This window comes from Gopherus evgoodei, chromosome 2 (assembly GCF_007399415.2).
Source record: "Gopherus evgoodei ecotype Sinaloan lineage chromosome 2, rGopEvg1_v1.p, whole genome shotgun sequence".
Taxonomy (NCBI): Eukaryota; Metazoa; Chordata; order Testudines; family Testudinidae; genus Gopherus; species Gopherus evgoodei.
In genome coordinates, this window is record NC_044323.1 from 195529806 (window position 1) to 195548225 (window position 18420).

The 18420-nt window shown below is 39.8% G+C and overlaps 1 protein-coding gene across 10 annotated transcripts in view; it reads left to right on the forward strand.

Annotated features, from left to right (window-relative positions):
- Positions 1–734: 734 nt before the first annotated feature.
- Positions 735–18420, forward strand: part of NETO1 (neuropilin and tolloid like 1) — an 82750-nt gene continuing 65064 nt past the window's right edge. For 8 of the 10 annotated variants that reach the window (XR_003999078.1, XR_003999079.1, XM_030552654.1 and 5 more), the window contains exons 1-3: positions 970–2422; positions 8672–8725; positions 11171–11308. Coding sequence is in view for 8 of the 10 variants with exons in the window: in XM_030552654.1 (XP_030408514.1) it covers positions 2395–2422; positions 8672–8725; positions 11171–11308 (220 nt within the window). In the remaining 2 variants the exon portion in view is untranslated. Of the gene's footprint in view, positions 937–969; positions 2423–8671; positions 8726–11170; positions 11309–18420 lie in introns of those variants that run through there. The other 2 variants (XM_030552648.1, XM_030552649.1) reach the window with 2 other exon arrangements.

The window sequence follows — 18420 nt, forward strand, 5'->3', positions numbered from 1 at the left end:
GGCTAAACAGCTATGCGATTCAATGGTGTCCTAAAGGTAACACAGAGACCTGTTTTACTAAAAGATACGTATTTTTTGTAAAAGGATCCAAGTCAGTATATCACGCATCAGCACCCGATAATCTAGTTACTCTGCAACGTGTGCTGCCATTTAAGGACAACTAACTCTGCACGATCACGCATTAGTCATTACACTACAGAGGTTGTATTAAAGCCTCCCCAGAAAAACTGGGAGGCAACTGATTTGGCGAAATAGCCACCCACGTTCTTCTGCAAGGCTGCTCGCAAAACAGAAGTGCAAAATCAATCTTCATGGGGCATTTTAGAAGCACAAGCAAATTTGTATCGATTGGAGACACAACGAAGTTTACATTAAATTAATATTAATGAATGACCTCTCTCCCCACTCCACTCCAAAGCCGAACCTCAGTCTGTTTAGTTATTGTCTATGTGCTTTCCCTCAAGGCAGGGGGTGAACACTTTTCTCTTTGCAGATGGAATGAGCGTGAGGTACGGAAATCAGGGGCTTTTGCTTTTTGCATTCGGTCTGTTTCTTTTCGTTTTGGAAGGCTGGAAAAGAGTGGGGTTTTTCTGTCTGATCCTGGCTATACTGTGGTCAGGACCTTCTCTCTCCAGCAGTCTGTTCATCTCCCTCTTCCTCACCCCAAGCCCAGAGGGAGAAAGGAGGAGGAGATACACTCTCTCTTTCCGTGCCTCAGCTTCGCTACAGCAGCAGGTGCTGGGGAGTCGGTGCAGCAGGCGTGGGAGTAGCAGGACCAGGGGTGGGAACACCCCATCCTTTCTCGCTTCGGGCAAACACAGCTGTTCTTTCTCTCTTCCACTGCCCCCCGCGCCTCCCACTTTGTTTCCTCCTCCATTTCCTCCTGCGCGGGTGTCTTGTGGGTGCCAGGGAGGAGGCAACGGGTGCAGACTGGAGGTCCCTGTATAGAAGGCGCTGGTGTTGCGGACTTAGCCCAGGGCTGCTGCGGTGGGAGCTCCCAGCTACTGCCGCCGCTGGCAGGACCAGGAGCGGAGGAGGAGACTGCAGTTCCTTTCCCCCTCTTCCCTTGCGTTTTCATTTATTTCTTTCCGCCTTCCTTACTCGTCCTCCTTTGCTCTAGATTTTCTCCTTCTCTCCCTCCTTTTCCCCAGTATTCCTCTGCCACCTGTATTTAGGCTGAGAGCTGGCTGGGGAGGGCGCTAAGGGTGAGGAAATAGTGAGGCTGAAAGATTTCCCTGCCTGGCTGTGGGTTGATTGGAAGAGGCGATCGTATCTGCAGTCGAAGGATTAACAGCTAAACTTTTATTGCTGCCTGAGTGCTGTGTGTGTGTGCGTGCGCGTGTGTAAATGGAGGAAGTCTCAGCTCAAAGAGGGAACGTGTCTTGTTTCCTTTTGACAGATGCAGTTGGTGGGGTGGAGAACAATGAATATTTTCTTTAGGACATAAAGTGAAGGAGGACCCCCTTTCCCCCCCCCCTTCAAGAATCTGCACCATCCTTCTTCCCCCAGCTGTGGAATGAATGGAAGCATCTCCGGGATTTTCTTCTGCTCTTCTCCCTGGACTGTAGGAGTGAGGGGATCTCTCTCTACGTACATCCATCTCTCTATCTCTCCATCCATCTCCGGGAGGATTTGAGCCGCTACGATGTGCTTTCAGCCGCTGGCTGCTGCTGCTGCTGCCTGATACTGTGCAACACGCAGAGAGAGGGTTTTGCAAAAATGGATTTGTTCGATTTTAAAGGATTTCTTCTCTAATACGGATTGCATTGCCCACAAATATGACTAAATCTCCTGTTTGGTAAATCTTCCTGCCCCCTCCCCTTTGGGCTCCCTCCTCCCACCCCTTTAGAGGAGCAAGCCCAGGGAGCTGATGACGGACCCATTAATCCTTCCTTCCATGCATCAAAAGAACCCAAAGGTCTGGGAAACGTTGGGCTTGAAATCCTACAGGAAATGCTTCGACCGGCTTTTGGTTTTGTATGAAACTGGTGATTAGGAGGAGTTGTGCGAGCGAACCCCCTACTCATTTGCCCCTGCCTCTTTCCTGGCCCCTTTAGATGTGCTCTTTGCCAGGTGCTTGTCCTCTAGTCTCTCTCTCTCTGGCCCGGCGCCGCCAGTTATGCAGACTCCCTGTCGTACTCAGCGGCTGCTGCTTTTGATATGATTCAAAGATGAGGGTGTTGATGATGATGATGATCGCTCTGGTGTGATGGGGTTGAGACGGCGGTGATTGTTTGGAGGCAAGGAGGAGAGAGAGGAAGGGCTGCTGCTGCTGCTACCCTTCGCTGTGTGTGGGTTTCAGTTTTCCTACTCCATCCTCTCCCCACCACTGGAAATCCTCCCGTATCTAAATGGAATTAGTGGAGATCGAAGCCCCGTGTGTAAGGAACAGACATGATCCATGGGCGCAGTTTGTTTCACAGTAAGTATCTTTCCTGAAGCTGCTCTGCTTCGCGGGGCAACTATTTTTCCTTCTTTCAACAGCACAGGTGGAGGAGACATCGTAGGACGGTTGGGAGGCTCACAGCTTTAAGGCGTGGGTTTAAACTTTCTCCCCCCTCTCAATGCACTGCAGTATAATTGAAAGAGGTGCAAGAGAGGCGTAGATGTAGTCTGGCGTTCGCAGTGACACATGCACTCGTTTATTGAGTTTGTGGTGATAGCAGGGAGGACTGAGTATACCTGTAATTATATAGAGAGATAGTAGCTTTCAAAGTAACCAGTGGGCGTGCAAAACTAGCCGCTACAGGGTGCTGTAGGGACTGATAGGTATAGCAGGATGTACCATCCGTCACTATTTCATTCTTGATTCAGGTCTCCTGGTGTGTGGGATTCTAACCAAGGTTAACTCTGAGGCTTGGGTTTGAACCCTCAAATGACAGACTCGAGGGATCTTCAAACACGGAGCTAATTTCTGCTCTCCTTCTAAATAACATCTATGTTAATCCAGAATCGCTCCACTGATTTCAGTGGCATTACTCCGGATTATCGCCGGTGTCACAGAGATCTACGTTTGGCCTACAGTAATCAAAACAGTTAAACACAATGTGGTGGATTAGAGGAAAGAGTTTCAGTCATAACTCGGAGTTTACTTTTTTTCCCCATCAGACCGTTAAATGAGATTTTCAGTGTTATGGGCGGTCTATTCCTGATGCTAGTATGTATTCTGTATTGGTTTGGGAATCATCAATTGGAAGGAATCAATAGCCCTGGTGACTTGTTCGTGGTTATGAATCTATTCTAACGCTGCAGCGTTCCCCATCCAAAATCTGCTAAGCTTTAGCAGTAAAGCATGTTACTCTTGTAGAGCATCGTTACGTGAATGTTGTGAGTTGGGCACTGGCAATGGTACACATCCGTAAGAATAACCTGTCCAAACAGGAATAGTAAGGAGCACGAGGAGACGTACTCCCTAAACAGGACGTGTTAAACAAACAAAAGCCTCAGTACTGAGGCCATTTGAAACACAAATTCTTGTGTGAAAATACCAATGGGGCCTATTGCACAGTATGACTATGGGTGGTCTGGAAATTGTCATTTTCTCCCCCAGCCCCCAAGAAAAGAGAAGGTGTGGGGGTGGTTTAGGGTTTAAACTGAAGCGTCTGGAGCAGTACTTTGAAACAATATCCTTTAAAGATACGGCTAATTTTTAAAATAGCAATAATATTTTTTTAGAACTTGTTTTCACAATTCTTTACTTGGTTAGACCCTGCATATCAAGTTACATTCTCCAGCAACTGTTGTGGCCAAATGCTAAACCTCTTCAAATATGGATGTGTAATGGAAATATGCATATGTCCATAACCAGAGGATCACTAATAAGCCTAATTACAGTTAGACTAGATGATGAGGAATCGGGGAGGAGGGGAGATCACAAGAAATTAGGTGGGATCCTGAGTTTAAAAAATCCCCATATCTACATGATTGCTGATATTGTTGTCTTCCTTCTAACAAAACTCCCTGACTAGCAGTTTTGCCTGAGTAAAGATTGCAGGATCAGGCTCTTCTTTTGGCTTTTTGTTTGTTTGTTTTTTGTTTTTTAAATATGGGAAAGATTGTATTTGTCCTGGAATAAGAAGGGAGGAAAAGGGGAAGGAATCAGTTTATTGCAAAATATTGTGTTTGTAATCCAGAGAATTTAACCCACTGGCAGATAAGCATATTCATCCTGAGAAATTTCTCCACTGGTTAACATTCATCTGCTTGACAGAAATATATTATTGAGTCTTTGCCTTGAAGTTTTAAGGGGTAAGTTTCGATAATTCTTTAACAGTGAAGAAAGAAGTGGGTTTTGTGGCAATCTAAGTATTTTTTGTGATGTTGGCTTTAAAGCCCCGAATCCAAATTACTCTACTAAAAGTAAAGGGAACAAGTATTTCATTTCAACAGTACAGCTGTGTTGGATACAGTATATCAGGATTAAGCAGAGTCTCCTTAAGATTTTCTTGTTTGTTTGTTTGTTATATTTTATTCTAAGTTTATTTTTTACCATTTATTGTCAATAACATCATGCCAAGTTGTAAGCACAGCTCTCCATGCTCTCCATTTTGGAGCAATATAGGTAGGTGAATTAAAAAGCAAAGATTTACTAGATTGAGGGGTTGGGTGGAAGAGCATACTCCCTCTCCATTGACTCATCAATGATTCCCATTCTCTTTGCAGAGCATAGGTCTTTCAAATGCTATTTTATTCACATTTAGAAAATGCACAGATTCAGAATCTCAAAATATATACACTTAGAATTAAAACAGTAATAAATAAATAACTTATAAACTGTGCCAGCAGAAAAGACATTTACAAACATGCCGTTCAACCCTCATTCTCAGGCAATATGTAGTCTTCGCTCCAGGAAAGCCAGAGGAAACAGGGACACCCTGTAGCATGACTTGAAGTTCACCAAATCTGGGTTCTGGCAGATAGAGGGAGGGAAATATTAAGGAGTTGGGTACCCTCACATCAATGCCTTGCTAACAGATTCCTCCCATTTTATCCACGGATCTATTAGCTTGAGTACCTCAGATTGCAATTGCCATGGATTCATGAAGAAAGAAAGAGGCTCTGCAGTTAGCTTTATATTGTAAGTCTAAACCAACATCTTACACTCTCCATAAATTAGCTGGCAACCAATGGAGATCATAAGCACAATTGCAATGTGCTTCCTGCATGGAACACAGCTTTAGTGAATGAGCAGTTGTATTTCACACTAGCTTCACATTCTGAGATGTTTGAACATGTACTCTCATGTACAACATGCTGCAGTAAGGCCGTGGATGACTGGAGAGATTCATATCTGAAAAGCTGCAATTTTCTTGCTAAATTAAGAATGCTTTACACCATTTGCAACTTCTACCTGAATATCCAGTAGCAGCTGCAGGTCCAAGAAGACAGCTGTACTGGATAAGTAATGGTGGATATGCTCCCAGTGCGTTGTTTTTTTTCATCATTTCAGTCTTTCTTTGTTTGAGACTATAAACTTTACCACAAACCTCTGCAAGGCTCAGATCAGAAGACCTAGAAATACAGATTTAGGTGTCATCAAGATACTGAAAGCACCATAGACTATATTTTCTCTCCAACTGTCCTAATGGTTTCATTTACATTTGAGCACAAAAAGTGACACAACAGAAAAGTGTTCAAAAGGGTTATTGATGTAGATGGCAATTTCCCAGTGTTATCAGGACAAAAAGGAAGGGAGCTATTCAAAAGCAACCTTATTTAGGTTTACTGTGATCCGTGAATATATCAAAACATTCTCATGGTCAGCAGTAGTGAAGAAGGAGAATCTGGGGAACTACAGATGGGTCAGCCTCACTTCAGTCCCTGGAAAAATCATGAAACAGGTCCTCAAGGAATCCATTTTGAAGCACTTGGAGGAGAGGAAGGTGATGAGGAACAGTCAACATGGATTCACCAAGGGCAAGTCATGCCTTACCAACCTGATTGCCTTCTATGATGAGATAACTGTTCTGTGGATATGAGGAAAGCGGTGGACATAATATATCTTGACTTTCACAAAGATTTTGATACGGTTTCCCACAGTATTCTTGTCAGTAAGTTAAAGTATGGATTGGATAAATAGACTATAACATGGATAGAAAACTTGCTAGATCTTCAGGCTGTGTGGGTAGTGATCAACGGCTAGATGTCTAGTTGGCAGCCAGTATCAAGTGGAGTGCCCAGGGGTCTGTCCTGGGGCCAGTTTCATTCAACATCTTCATTAATGATCTAGATGGTGGGATTAATTGCACCCTCAGCAAGTTCGCAGATAACATGAAGCTGGGGGAAGAATTAGATACGCTCTGGACCCTGTCCCTACACTCCAGTGTCCTAGACAAATTGGAGGATTGGGCCAAAAGAAATCTGATGAGGTTCAACAAGGAGAAGTGCAGAGTCCTGCACTTAGGATGGAAGAATTCCATGCAGTGCAACAGTCTGGGGACTGACTGGCTAAGCGGCAGTTCTGCAGAAAAGGACCTGGAGATTACAGTGGATGAGAGGCTGGATATGTTGCCAATAAGGCTAACGGCTTATTGGGCTGCATGAGTAGGAGCATTACCATCAGATAGAGGGAAGTGATTATTCCCCTCTATTCGGCACTGGTGAGGCCACATCTGGAGTACTGTGTCCAGTTTTGGAATCCCCACTAAAGAAGGAATGTGGATAAATTGGAGACAGTCCAAGAGAGGGCTACAGAAATGATTAGGGGGCTGGGACACGTGATTTATGAGGAAAGGGTGAGGGAACTGGGCTTATTTAGTCTGCAGAAGAGAGTAGCTATCTGAAGGTGGGTTCCAAGGAGGATGGAGCTAGACTAGGGATTGGCAACCTTTGGCACATGGTCTGCCAGGGTAAGAGCCCGTTTGTTTACCTGCTGCGTCCGCAGGTTTGGCCAATTTGTTGCTCCCACTAGCTGTCGTTCAGGGGTGGCGGGAAGCAGCGGCCAGCACAACCCTCAGCCCGCACCGCTTCCTGCAGCCCCCATTGGCCTGAGACGGTGAACCGTGGCCAGTGGCAGCTGCGATCAGCCAAACCTATGGACATGGTAGGTAAACAAACTGGCCCGGCCCTCCAGGATGCTTACCTTGGTGAGCAGCATGCCAAAGGTTGCCAATCCCTGAGCTAGGCTGTTCTCAGTGGTAGCAGATGACAGAACAAGGAGCAGTGGTCTCAAGTTGCAGTTGGGGAGGTCTAGGTTGGATATTACTAGACTATTACTAAAACTATTTCACTAGGAGAGTGGGGAAGCACTGGAATGGGTTACCTAGGGAAGTGGTGGAATCTCTATTCTTAGAGGTGTTTAAGGCTTGGCTCAACAAAGCCCTGGCTGCAATTATTTAGTTGGGATTGGCCCTGCTTTGAGCAGAGGGTTGGACTAGATGCCTCCTGAGGTATCTTCCAACCGTAATCTTCTATGATTCTATGAATAGCAAATGGACTAGGGTGCAAGTTGTTCTCTACTCTCTTGTAGAGCCATGACTCCCCCCCGACCACGTGATCCAAGACAAGGTGATAACTGTAGAAACTGTCAATATCAAGAGATAATTTCTTGAACAAAGGTCTAACGATGACCTTTAAAGAAACTGTCCCCTTGTTTTTCTGAAGAGATACAGTGTTTCTGATAATGGCCCCCAGTATCTTCTTACTAGTCTTCTCTAGTCTAAAGTGCCATGGATTTAACTCCTAGTCTGCAACTTCCAGAAAGTCAGGAAGCATCAGCAACTTCAACTGAAGCAAAGAAAGACTTAGTTGGTTTTTACCAGATTTGATCCGCCACTATGGATGCAGATGTTTTCATCCAGATTCAGCTATTTTTTTCTGCAAAAGAAGTTGCAAATTCTCACAGCAAGAAACCATTGCCTCTGAAAGAAAGTTCAAATAAACCAGATGTACCATTTCCCTCCCCCCGCAACACACAAACACACACACTCAGAACAGTCCCTGTAAGCGGGACTTTGCAGATGCTTTTGGTCATGCTGTGAAAAAAAGATTTCTCCTTCTTGCACAACCACCTCAGTTTTCAAAAGTTCTTTATGCAAGACTGGCCTTAGGGAAAATGGCACCCTGGGAGACCTTGTCTTTTGGCATCCCCAGTCCCTGATACCTCCCCATTGCCTTGAGCTCCCTTCTGTGGCCTCACACCCCCGGCCTGCCCCATTCCTTGCCTCTTGACCGCGGTTCCCTGGGCAATCATCAGTGTTGTCCACCATAAGGCCAAACCTGTCTATGTCACAACAAAGCAGATTTGAAATGAGACTTATGCCACCAACCCATTATAGCAGTCTTTCTTCTCACTGTGCTCATAGCAGTCACTTGCCTTTTTATTTATCCCAAATCATGAACATACCAAAAAAATAAATATTGGCAGCCCAGTGTCTTATTTTAAGATTGAAAAGAGGGGTGGGGGGAAGGAGGGAGAACCCAAATGTTGGGAAAGGTCTTTTAAACTAAAGATATTTAATCTTTACCTAGACACTTTTATCAGGCTAAATGAGCTTTTATACTTATTTTAAAAATGTCTATTTGTAATTTAAATATTGTAATGCCACCACAAAATAGTCTGTTTTTGTACTGTGGATATCTTTAATTTGTATTATCTTGAGAGAGATTGTTACAGTTGCTTTAATTGCAGGCACAAACCTCATGTTGTACCTAATATATTTTTTTCTTTCAGTTGTAGCAAGTCTAATCATTCTACATCTGTCTGGGGCAACAAAAAAAGGAATAGGTAAGTTGTGTTATTTATGGGGTATAGTCTCAATTTCTGGACACCTGTTTAGATATTTAAATATTTCATAGTGTACTCGTATGCATTTTTTGCACGAATAAAGTGAACTGATGACAATTCAAATAAAAATATTTTATAACTTTGCAGATTGCAAAATTAGGCACTGGGTTATCTAATGCTATGGGAGGTTATTCTGAGTAAGGACTAGCGTTTGTCAATTAATCATAGTTAACTCACACAATTAACTCAAAGTGAATCACAATTAAAAAAATGTTTTTCTACATTTTTCAAATATATTGATTTAAGTTAGAACACTGAATACAAAGTGTACCAGTACTCACTTTATATTATCAGAGGGGTAGCCGTGTTAGTCTGTATCCACAAAAACAACGAGTCCAATAAATGGATTCAGATCAGACATCAGGAATAGTAACCTACAAAAGCAAGTAAGAGAATACTTCAATCTCCCTGGACACTCAATAATAGATTTAAAAGTAGCCATCCTTCAACAAAAAAAAAACTTCAAAAACAGACTTCAAAGAGAAACTGCAGAGTTACAATTCATTTTCAAATATGGCACCATTAATTGGGATTGGGAGTGGCTGGCCCACTACACAAGCAATTTCCCTCCTCTTGGTATTGACACCGCCTCATCAATTATTGGGAGTGGACCACATCCATCCTGATTGAATTGGCCTTGTCAGTACTGGTTCTCCACTTGTAAGATAACTCCCTTCTTTTCATGTGCCAGTATATTTATGCTTGTATCTGTAATTTTCACATCATGCATCTGAAGAAATGTTTTTTTTAGCCACAAAAGCTTATGCCCAAATACATCTGTTAGTCTTTATGGTGCCACATTATATTATGTTCATTACAAATATTTGCACTGTAAAAATGATAAACAAAAGAAATAGTATTTTTCAGTTCACCTTATACAAATACATATAGTGCAGTCTCTTCATCGTGAAAGTGCAATTTACAAACATAGATTTTTTTTATTGAATCCAAAAGCAAAAATATGTAAAATTTTAGAGCGTACAATCCACTCAATCCTACTTTTTGTTTAGCCAATTGCTCAGACAAACAAGTTTGTTTACATTTGCAGGAGATAATTCGGCATACTTCTTGTTTACAGTCTCACCTGAAAATGAGAACAGATGTTAGCAAAGCACTTTTATAACAGGCATTGCAAGGTATTTACGTGCCAGATACGGTAAACTTTTGTATGCCTCTTCATGCTTTAGCCACCCTTCCAGAGGACATGCTTCCACGCTGATGCTCGTTAAAAAAAGTGTTAATTAAATTTGTGACTGGACTTCTTGAGGGAGAATTGTATGTCTCCTGCTCTGTGTTTCACCTATATTGTATCATATATTTAATGTTATAGCAGTCTCGAATGATGACTCAGCATATATTCATTTTAAGAACACTTTCACTGCAGATTTGACAAAATGCAAAGAAAGTACCAGTGTGAGATTTCTAAAGATCTAAGAATCTGAAGTGTCTTTCAAAATCTGATCAAGACGAGGTGTAGAGCATGCTTTCATAGGTCTTAAAAGAGCACCACTCCATTGCAGAAACTACAAAGCCTGAACCACCAAAAAAGAAAATCAACCTTCTGCCTTTGGTGTCTGACTGAGATGATGAAAATGAACATGCATTGGTCTGCACTGCTTTGGATAGTTATCAAGCAGAACCCATCATCAGCATGGACATGTCCTTTGGAATGGTGGCTGAAGTATGAAGGGATATATGAATCTTTAGTGCATCTGGCATGTAAATATCTTGCAACGCCAGCTACAACAGTGCCATGTGAACACCAGTTCTCATTTTCAGGAGACAGCATAAATAAGAAGCCGGCAGCATTATCTTCTGCAAATGTAATCAAACTTGTTTGTCTGAGTGACTGGCTGAATCAGAAGTAGGCCTGAGTGAACTTGTTGGCTCTAAAGTTTTTACATTGTTTTATTTTGAATGCAATAATTTCGTGTACATAATTCTACATTAGCAAGTTCAACTTTCATGATCAAGATATTACACTGCCGTACTTAGATGAATTGAAAAATACTATTTCTTTTGTTTTTACAGTGCAAATATTTATAATAAATAGACTTTGTATTATGTGTTTGTAATTGAAATCAATATATTTGAAAATGTGGAAAACATCCAAAATATTTACATAAATAGTATTCTATTATTGTTTAACAATGCAATTAATCACGATTAATTTTTTAAATTGTTTGACAGCCTAGTAAGGCCTATCCATTCAAGTCCTGGAACGCAAACCTGTTCCCACTGAAGTCAATAGTCAAACTCCCATTGGCTTCAGTGTAGGCAGGTTTAGGTCCTTAATAGGAACTTATTATCTTAAGTAGTAATAAGTGTACTAAATATTTTGTGTGATGTGATTTTTCTCCTCTTTCCCCCACCCTCATTTTAAAGACAAGCAAACCACTTCAGAAGGGCAGAAACCAGTGCAGTGTGGAACTTGGACAAAATATGCAGAAGGAGGCATCTTCACTTCTCCCAATTACCCCAACAAGTATCCTCCTGACAGAGAGTGCATCTACATTATAGAAGGTGACCAGCAAGTGACTCCCATTCTTCTGAGATTAACTAGGTTTTTCACAAATAATGTCTTTCATCTCATATGTGTCCTGGGAATTTGTGTATCATAATTCTAAACATTGGAAAATATGTTTTGATAGTTTGGCCAAATGGGAGACAAGATTTAGAGAAGCAATTCCTTGACATCTTAAATGTGTGCACTACAAGTACCTTTCCCACAAAGCAATCAAGTGGAGTCTTGACTAAATCTGAAGTAACACACGGTTATCCATGATAACTCACTAGTGAATAATGACTACAATGTAATTATGTAAACTCACTAGGGGAACTGACTCTATCTAAAATCAGTACCATAACATTAAAAGACCCTAGAATAAAAAGAGATTAAAATCCTTTAACTCATCATGGCAGCTTCTTAAAAGTACAATAACTGAATCATAGAAGGTATGCATAAAAAAAGAAGCAAGAAGGCAAGATTCAAAACCAACCCAATGTAGCTGAACAAAAAAGTGTGTGTGTGAAAGGAGCTTATTCAACCTAAACAGGTGCCTGTAATTAAAAAAGAATTAATAATAAAAATAAAGTGATTCCAATAAAAAGGACTATGTGCTATGGCAGGTAACATGGGATATAGAAGAATGAGTAGCCAAATGTATCAAAACAACTAAGAAATTATGTAAGTACATTAGGAGCAGGAAGTTTCAAAGAAAGCATTTAAGGACATTACACACAAGCTACATGATTTCTTTCCTTTGCAGTAAAGATTGATGGACATTGAGGAGATACTTGAAAAGATGAGGTCTGGGAAGGTAATAAAGATTCAGGTACTGTCAGTTTACAGGTAGGTGCAGGAACAGACTGATAAGTCATAAGGACCAGATACAATTCCTGTAAGAGTTGGTAAGACAATCAAGATGCTACAGTGATGATGGTCCTATGACTGATTAGATAGATAGAAACATTAGGTAAGAATGAAGTAACTGAGTGCCAGATTTATAAATGTACTTAGATGCAGATAGGTGTCTAATGGGATTTTCAAAACCACCTAGGATAGCATTGATTTCAATGGGTTAGGCACCTGTCTGCATATTTAGGCACCTCCATACTTTTAAAAATTTGGCTCAGTGTTGCTAACAGTATGCTATCTTATAAACATCTGCTGCCATCCCAGAAGACTGAAGGGCAACAAATGTTGTATCAATCTTTTTATTTTCGAAAAATAAGTGAGACAAGGTGCGGGAGGTAATATCTTTTATTGGCCCAGCTCCTGTTGGTGTAAGAGACAAGCTTTCATAGAACTCTTTTTAAACCAAGTGGTAGAGAGGATCTTGGGAGCTCTAGATTACTGAGCTTTACTTTACCAGGCAAATTGATTAAAACAAGAATTAGAGAGAATTATAAAATGCGAAGATGAATATGATATGGGGACAAACAAGCATGACTTCTATAAAGGAAAACTGGGCTTCTCTAATCAACCGGAATTCTTTCTGCTCAAGAATCTGTTAAGAAAACTAAGCAGTCATGAAGTAACAGGTTAAATTCTGTCATAGATTAGAAATTGGCTAAGAGAAAAACACAAGAGTAGGTCAGTTTTGAATATGTAAAAGGTTATTTCACTTCTTTCCATTACTGTGGCACTTATGCTCCTAGAATCTGAGCTTCTTGCATACATTAATATATGCATCCTCACAACATCCATTTGAGGTTTCTTATCCCCATTGAATTGGAGATGAATGGAGGCACAGTGCCATTTCTCAGTTACAGAGGAAGCTTGTGGAAGAGGTGAGAACAAAGCTCTAGTCTGGTGCCTTACCACAAGACTATCTTTTCTCTGAATAATGGGGTACCCAAAGGATCAGCCATTATTATTTGAATATATTCACAAATGATCTGGAAAATGGGAGTGGACAGTGCTGAGACAAAATATGCAGTTGACATAAAATGATTTAGGACAGTCAAAACTGCAGAAGTCTGTGCAGAATTTCCAAAGCATGTAACTAAGATAGGCAAATAGGTTGCAAGATGTAGATGTAGTTCTATATTGACAGATACAGTGCAATGTACAGTGTAAGGAATAATTTGAACTTGTATACGTTACTGGGTTCTAAATTAGCTGTAGCTACCTAACAAAACAAAGCACGAACCTAGGAGTCCTTGTATACAGCACACTTAAGTTCTCTGCTTAATGTATAACTGCTGTCTGTTTGTTTTTAAACAAACAAACAAAAACCAGAAAATTAGGATATACATGGAATGAGATGGTGGTGGGCGGAATTGCTGAAGCCTTATGATGACATTATAGAATGTGATAGTAAGCTCTCCCCTTCAATGCTGTGGTCAGTCCTGGTCTTGTGCTCTCTCTCTTCCTCTTAAAAATAAATAGAGGCAGGACACGAACATGTCAAATGGTGGGCACCACAATAACTAAAGGAGTAGAAATACTTCCATAATAAGAGAAACTGAAAAAAATTGTAATTGCTTACAGAAGAGACAAATGGGGACAGGATAGCACTCTATAAAATAATGGTGCAGCACAGAAAAAGTAAATTTTGTGTTCCCTTTTTATTCTTTCTACAAGACATAGGTATGACAGTCAATGAAACTGAAAGAATACTTTTAAATATCATATTACGCGGTGTAACTCCTTGTTACAAAATATTGAGGTTGAGGGTTTTCAAAACAAAGATTAGACATTGATATGGAAAAGAACATTTAAAGTTACATACAGTATACACTAGGGACAAGGTGTGAGTGAGGTAATTTCTTTTAATTTTGTCTCTCTAATATCCTGCTTATAAGGGGAAAGTTTGTTTTAAAGGAACGAATGCTGATAAACTTGGTAATGCCGTTTAACTCACATCATGCAGATGACACTGTCTAGTCTGTGGAAATCTCTCTAAAGCTTATAAATAGGACGTAGTAATGTAGAATTCCTATACGAGATCCATCTAATTTGGTATCTTGTCTCCAACAGCAGCAACTAACAGAAACTTCAAACAACAGTGCTAGAATCCCTGTAATGAATAGTAAGGAATAAAGTGCACATAGGGGAAGGTTCAAGCTAATCTCTATCTCTGTGGATGGTTTATGCCTTTGTTTTCAAAGCCTTATATGCCTTATACATTGTTATCCTATCTTATGTAACTTGTGACAACGAGTTTCACAGAATAATATATTTAAATGTATTCTTTCAATTCTGATATAGTACTAATATAATAAATAATACATAAAAATATAATAGGGCAATAAAAACAATAGCACAAATCCAGAAGTCTCCACTGAGGCAAAATTTCCACTGACTTTAATGGGACTGAGTAAGAATTTCAGAATTTGTCCTGTTGTACTGAAATGGTATTTCATTTTGCTATAAAAGAGTTTCAAAATACTGTAGCTCATCTTAAATGTATGCCATTCTTTTAGCATTTTAAAATTGCTTTTATAAAGAATAGGTGGCCACAATAGGTGCCAATAGTACCTAACTGTGGGGGTGAGGGGATTCCATTAGCAGCCAGTTCTTTAATCTAGCCTTCAAAGACGTAACAACATCCAACTGTTGGAAGCTGAAGCTATACACATTTAGACTAGAAATAAGATGTAATTATTTTAAGAGTCAGGGTAATTAACCATTGGATCAACTAGGGATGTAGTGGATTCTTCATCGCTAGAAAACTTGATTTAAAGATTGGATGTTTTCTAAAAGAGATTACGGGCTCGATGCAGGAATTCCTGCATGAGGTTCTATGACCTGTTATGGAGGTCAAACTAGAAGATCAGACCAGTCCCATTTGGCCATAAAATCTATTAATATGGGTGTGGTCTTGCCTTCTTTAGTGGACTAAGAAAGTTCAGTGTGCTTAATTTCATATTGGGACAGATCCTGCGAATGCATCACACATGCACAACTCCTCTTGGACAAAATTCACTACTGGCATATTCAGGAATAACTCTAGTAACTGCACTTACTTTTGCCAGCAATGAATTTGTCCCATTGATTTCAATAGGAATTGTGCACATGGTGCATCTTGAAGAACTAAATCCTTTACTTGTGTCAAATATATTCTGAGAATGACACAGCCAAATGTTTTGTGCTAGAAGTGTAGAATATTACTTGCATATTTAGATCACTTCAATAATTATTCTCTAATTAAATGTGTAGTTATAAATATAAGGAGGGAGTGCCTGGGACCTTTTTTATTAATTTGAGAAGAGTTGTCAATTAAATCTTCCTATATATATTTTTGGCCTTAATATTTCCTGCATGCGTCATTTATTATCAATAGAAAACTGATGGTAGATCAGTTGAAGGCCATCAATGCTTTTCCAAAGATCTTTAACTTTCTTGTATACTCTTTCTCTATATATAAATCATGTAGGGCTGTCATATTTCACTATACTAAAAAAACAGTCTGGTTGAGTAACAATATACATGCATATACATAGTATATTTCATGGAGTTTCATGTTTTCATAACTTATTTTCCAAAAGAAGTAAAAGATCTGAACAACTGGCGATACCAAGGATTAAGCAAATCCATTAGTCCTGCAGCAATTCACATTTCTGAGGGGTAGCTGTTTAGATTATTCCAGACAATCTGCTAAATGAAACAGATTTTTTTCTTAGCTTTAGCTGTCACTTAATGTAGACTTACAGGCTGCTCAGAATTAAAACCGTAATTGTATGTGTTTTGCTCCAACTGTTAGAATTAGTTAGCAACCAATGTCTTTTTTTCCCCCAGCAAACGTAAAATCTAAAGACAGCACTTGTGTAAGCTAATTAAATTAAAGAGATGACAAGACATGCAAGCATTAAGCAGTCTTTCCATGGTATTAAAAGTCTCAGAAGAAAGATAATTAGAAGCTTAATAAAGAAGATTTTTAAGATTTGATGAGACACCAGCAGTGTTTTTACTCACATCTTTTGCCTAAACTGTAACTATAGGCAAAATTCCTATGGCCTTCAATGGACTTTAATCATGAGTGAGGATTCCAAGATTGACCCTCCCAGTAACTAGTACATTTTCCTGTACATTGTGAAGGAAAGTATCATCTAATAGTTGTGGTGGGCCTGCTTGAGAGCAGAACTATGTTTGCTGTGCAGTAAACTAGGGCATAGGAAGGGCTTCCTAGAAAACCTGCTTGCAACAAGCAAAGAGGAAGTTTTGTAGAACTCATACTCTTGTGTTTTGCCCTTCAGTATTTAACCAGAAGTAATTATTTGAGCTGCGGGTTTTTCAATCATCTATAGCTATTTTCAGGAACGTTGGATTACTTTGTTGCTCAGATGGGATGTAGTCAGCCTGAAACTTTGATCTTTAACTCTAAGCACAGTATCCAAAAAAGATGATGCATTTAAAAGCAAAATATAATATAGTCTGAAACAGTTAAGGGCCAAATTGTTCTTGACCTATGCATGGCAGAACAGGAGAATGGAGTAGGGCCTGGGACCCCTTCCTCATTTGGCATATCCCCTGAAAGAATTAGGGATAATCACAGTCCTTACAGTTTGGGGACCACAAAGAGCTGCATCCCAAATAGAGAGGGTGAGGGCGAAAGCTCTGTCCTCCTCTGTACTGGGCTATCTCATAGGCTGGGCATAATAGGAGTAGTAGATATTCCATCTTTAGATCAGCTGGTGCATGTTCTGTATACAAGGGAACTCAGGGCGAGCACAATCCCTCCCTGAACATCCCAGGATGCAATGGGACCCTGTGCAACCTCTACTCAGAGCTACATACTCAGATAGGCAAAACAATCTCGACTTGGTTTAAAAATAAATATAAGGAGAGGAAAATAAACAGTAGCAATATTCAAATCCTAAAACCAATATTGATCTAAGATTCAGAATGCTGTTGTACAGAATGAACTAAATTTTGCACTCCTTAGTCAGTCAGAGCTCTCACTAATGCCAACGGGAGTTTTAAAGGAGTCAGGACTGCAGGTCTGATTCTCGTTTACCTTTTACACCACTCTGGTAATGTAATTTACTTATCAATGACAAAGCGATATAAAAAGGTCTTGGTGTAAGTCAGAATCCTCCCTGCAGTGTTTCTCACAGTGCGTTTAATAATCCTTGGAAATCAAGCAATGTTTGGTCATGCATTTGTTTGACTATGAATCATCACCGGCAAGATTTCTCGTAAGATGTATTGGCGTGATGGAGAAAGGGTTTTCTAACATAGGCAGTTTAATTAAAAACAAACAATACATGAAATTAATGTCATGCTCCCAGAAGCAAAAGCAAAGGGCCCACATAGAGCCAGATCCTTGTCTTCAGTGGCAGTGCCAATTAAGGAAATGTGGCTATGCATGCAGAAAGCTCTGTGCAACATGAATAAAGGTGTCAGAATCTGGCCCTACCTGAACTAACATTTCATTGTCAGTTTTTGAAATAAATTGCAAGAAGTTTGATAGAATTACATATGAATAACATGGATAAAAGATGTTCAAGTCATCAGCGACCATTTTTATTGTGATGTAAAGGCACACGGTCAACTTAAAAATGCCAGGGCCTGATCCTGCAGTCCATAAACGAATTGAGAGTTGGTCTCCTTAAATCCAACATTAACATGCAAAATATGGTCCCAGTTTTTCAAGGTGCTGATTCCTCTCAGATGCTCTAGCATAACTGTTAGTTAACAAAAAAGTTTAAACAAAATTAATCAATGATATTTTCAAGTTATTCTGTTCATCACTGTAATTGAAAAGATCTTTCTTTGAACCTTATTCATAGTAGATTAATAAAACATTATTTACAAACTGTAGATTAAAACATGATTTTGCTTCAGTTTTAGAGCCTTTGTCATATTCACAGATTATTTTCATTCCCAGGAACTGTGAACGTGGTTCATTTCTATGTAAAGATATAGGTCTACTCCTGTTGTTTATTGCACAGGGGTAACGGGATGAAAAAAATGTGTGTGTGTATCTATAATTAATAGTTTCCTGACTCTAACTGTCAAATTTGAGGGTAGATTATTTAAAAATTGAAAAAAAACTTATTTCACAGTAAACGTGAAGCACATATTTAGATGAATAATTTAAAAGTCAGTATATTTCACCATAAAGAATTTCTCCTTTAACTCTAATGTGCATACAATATTTTTCTCAGATTCTCATATAATTAAG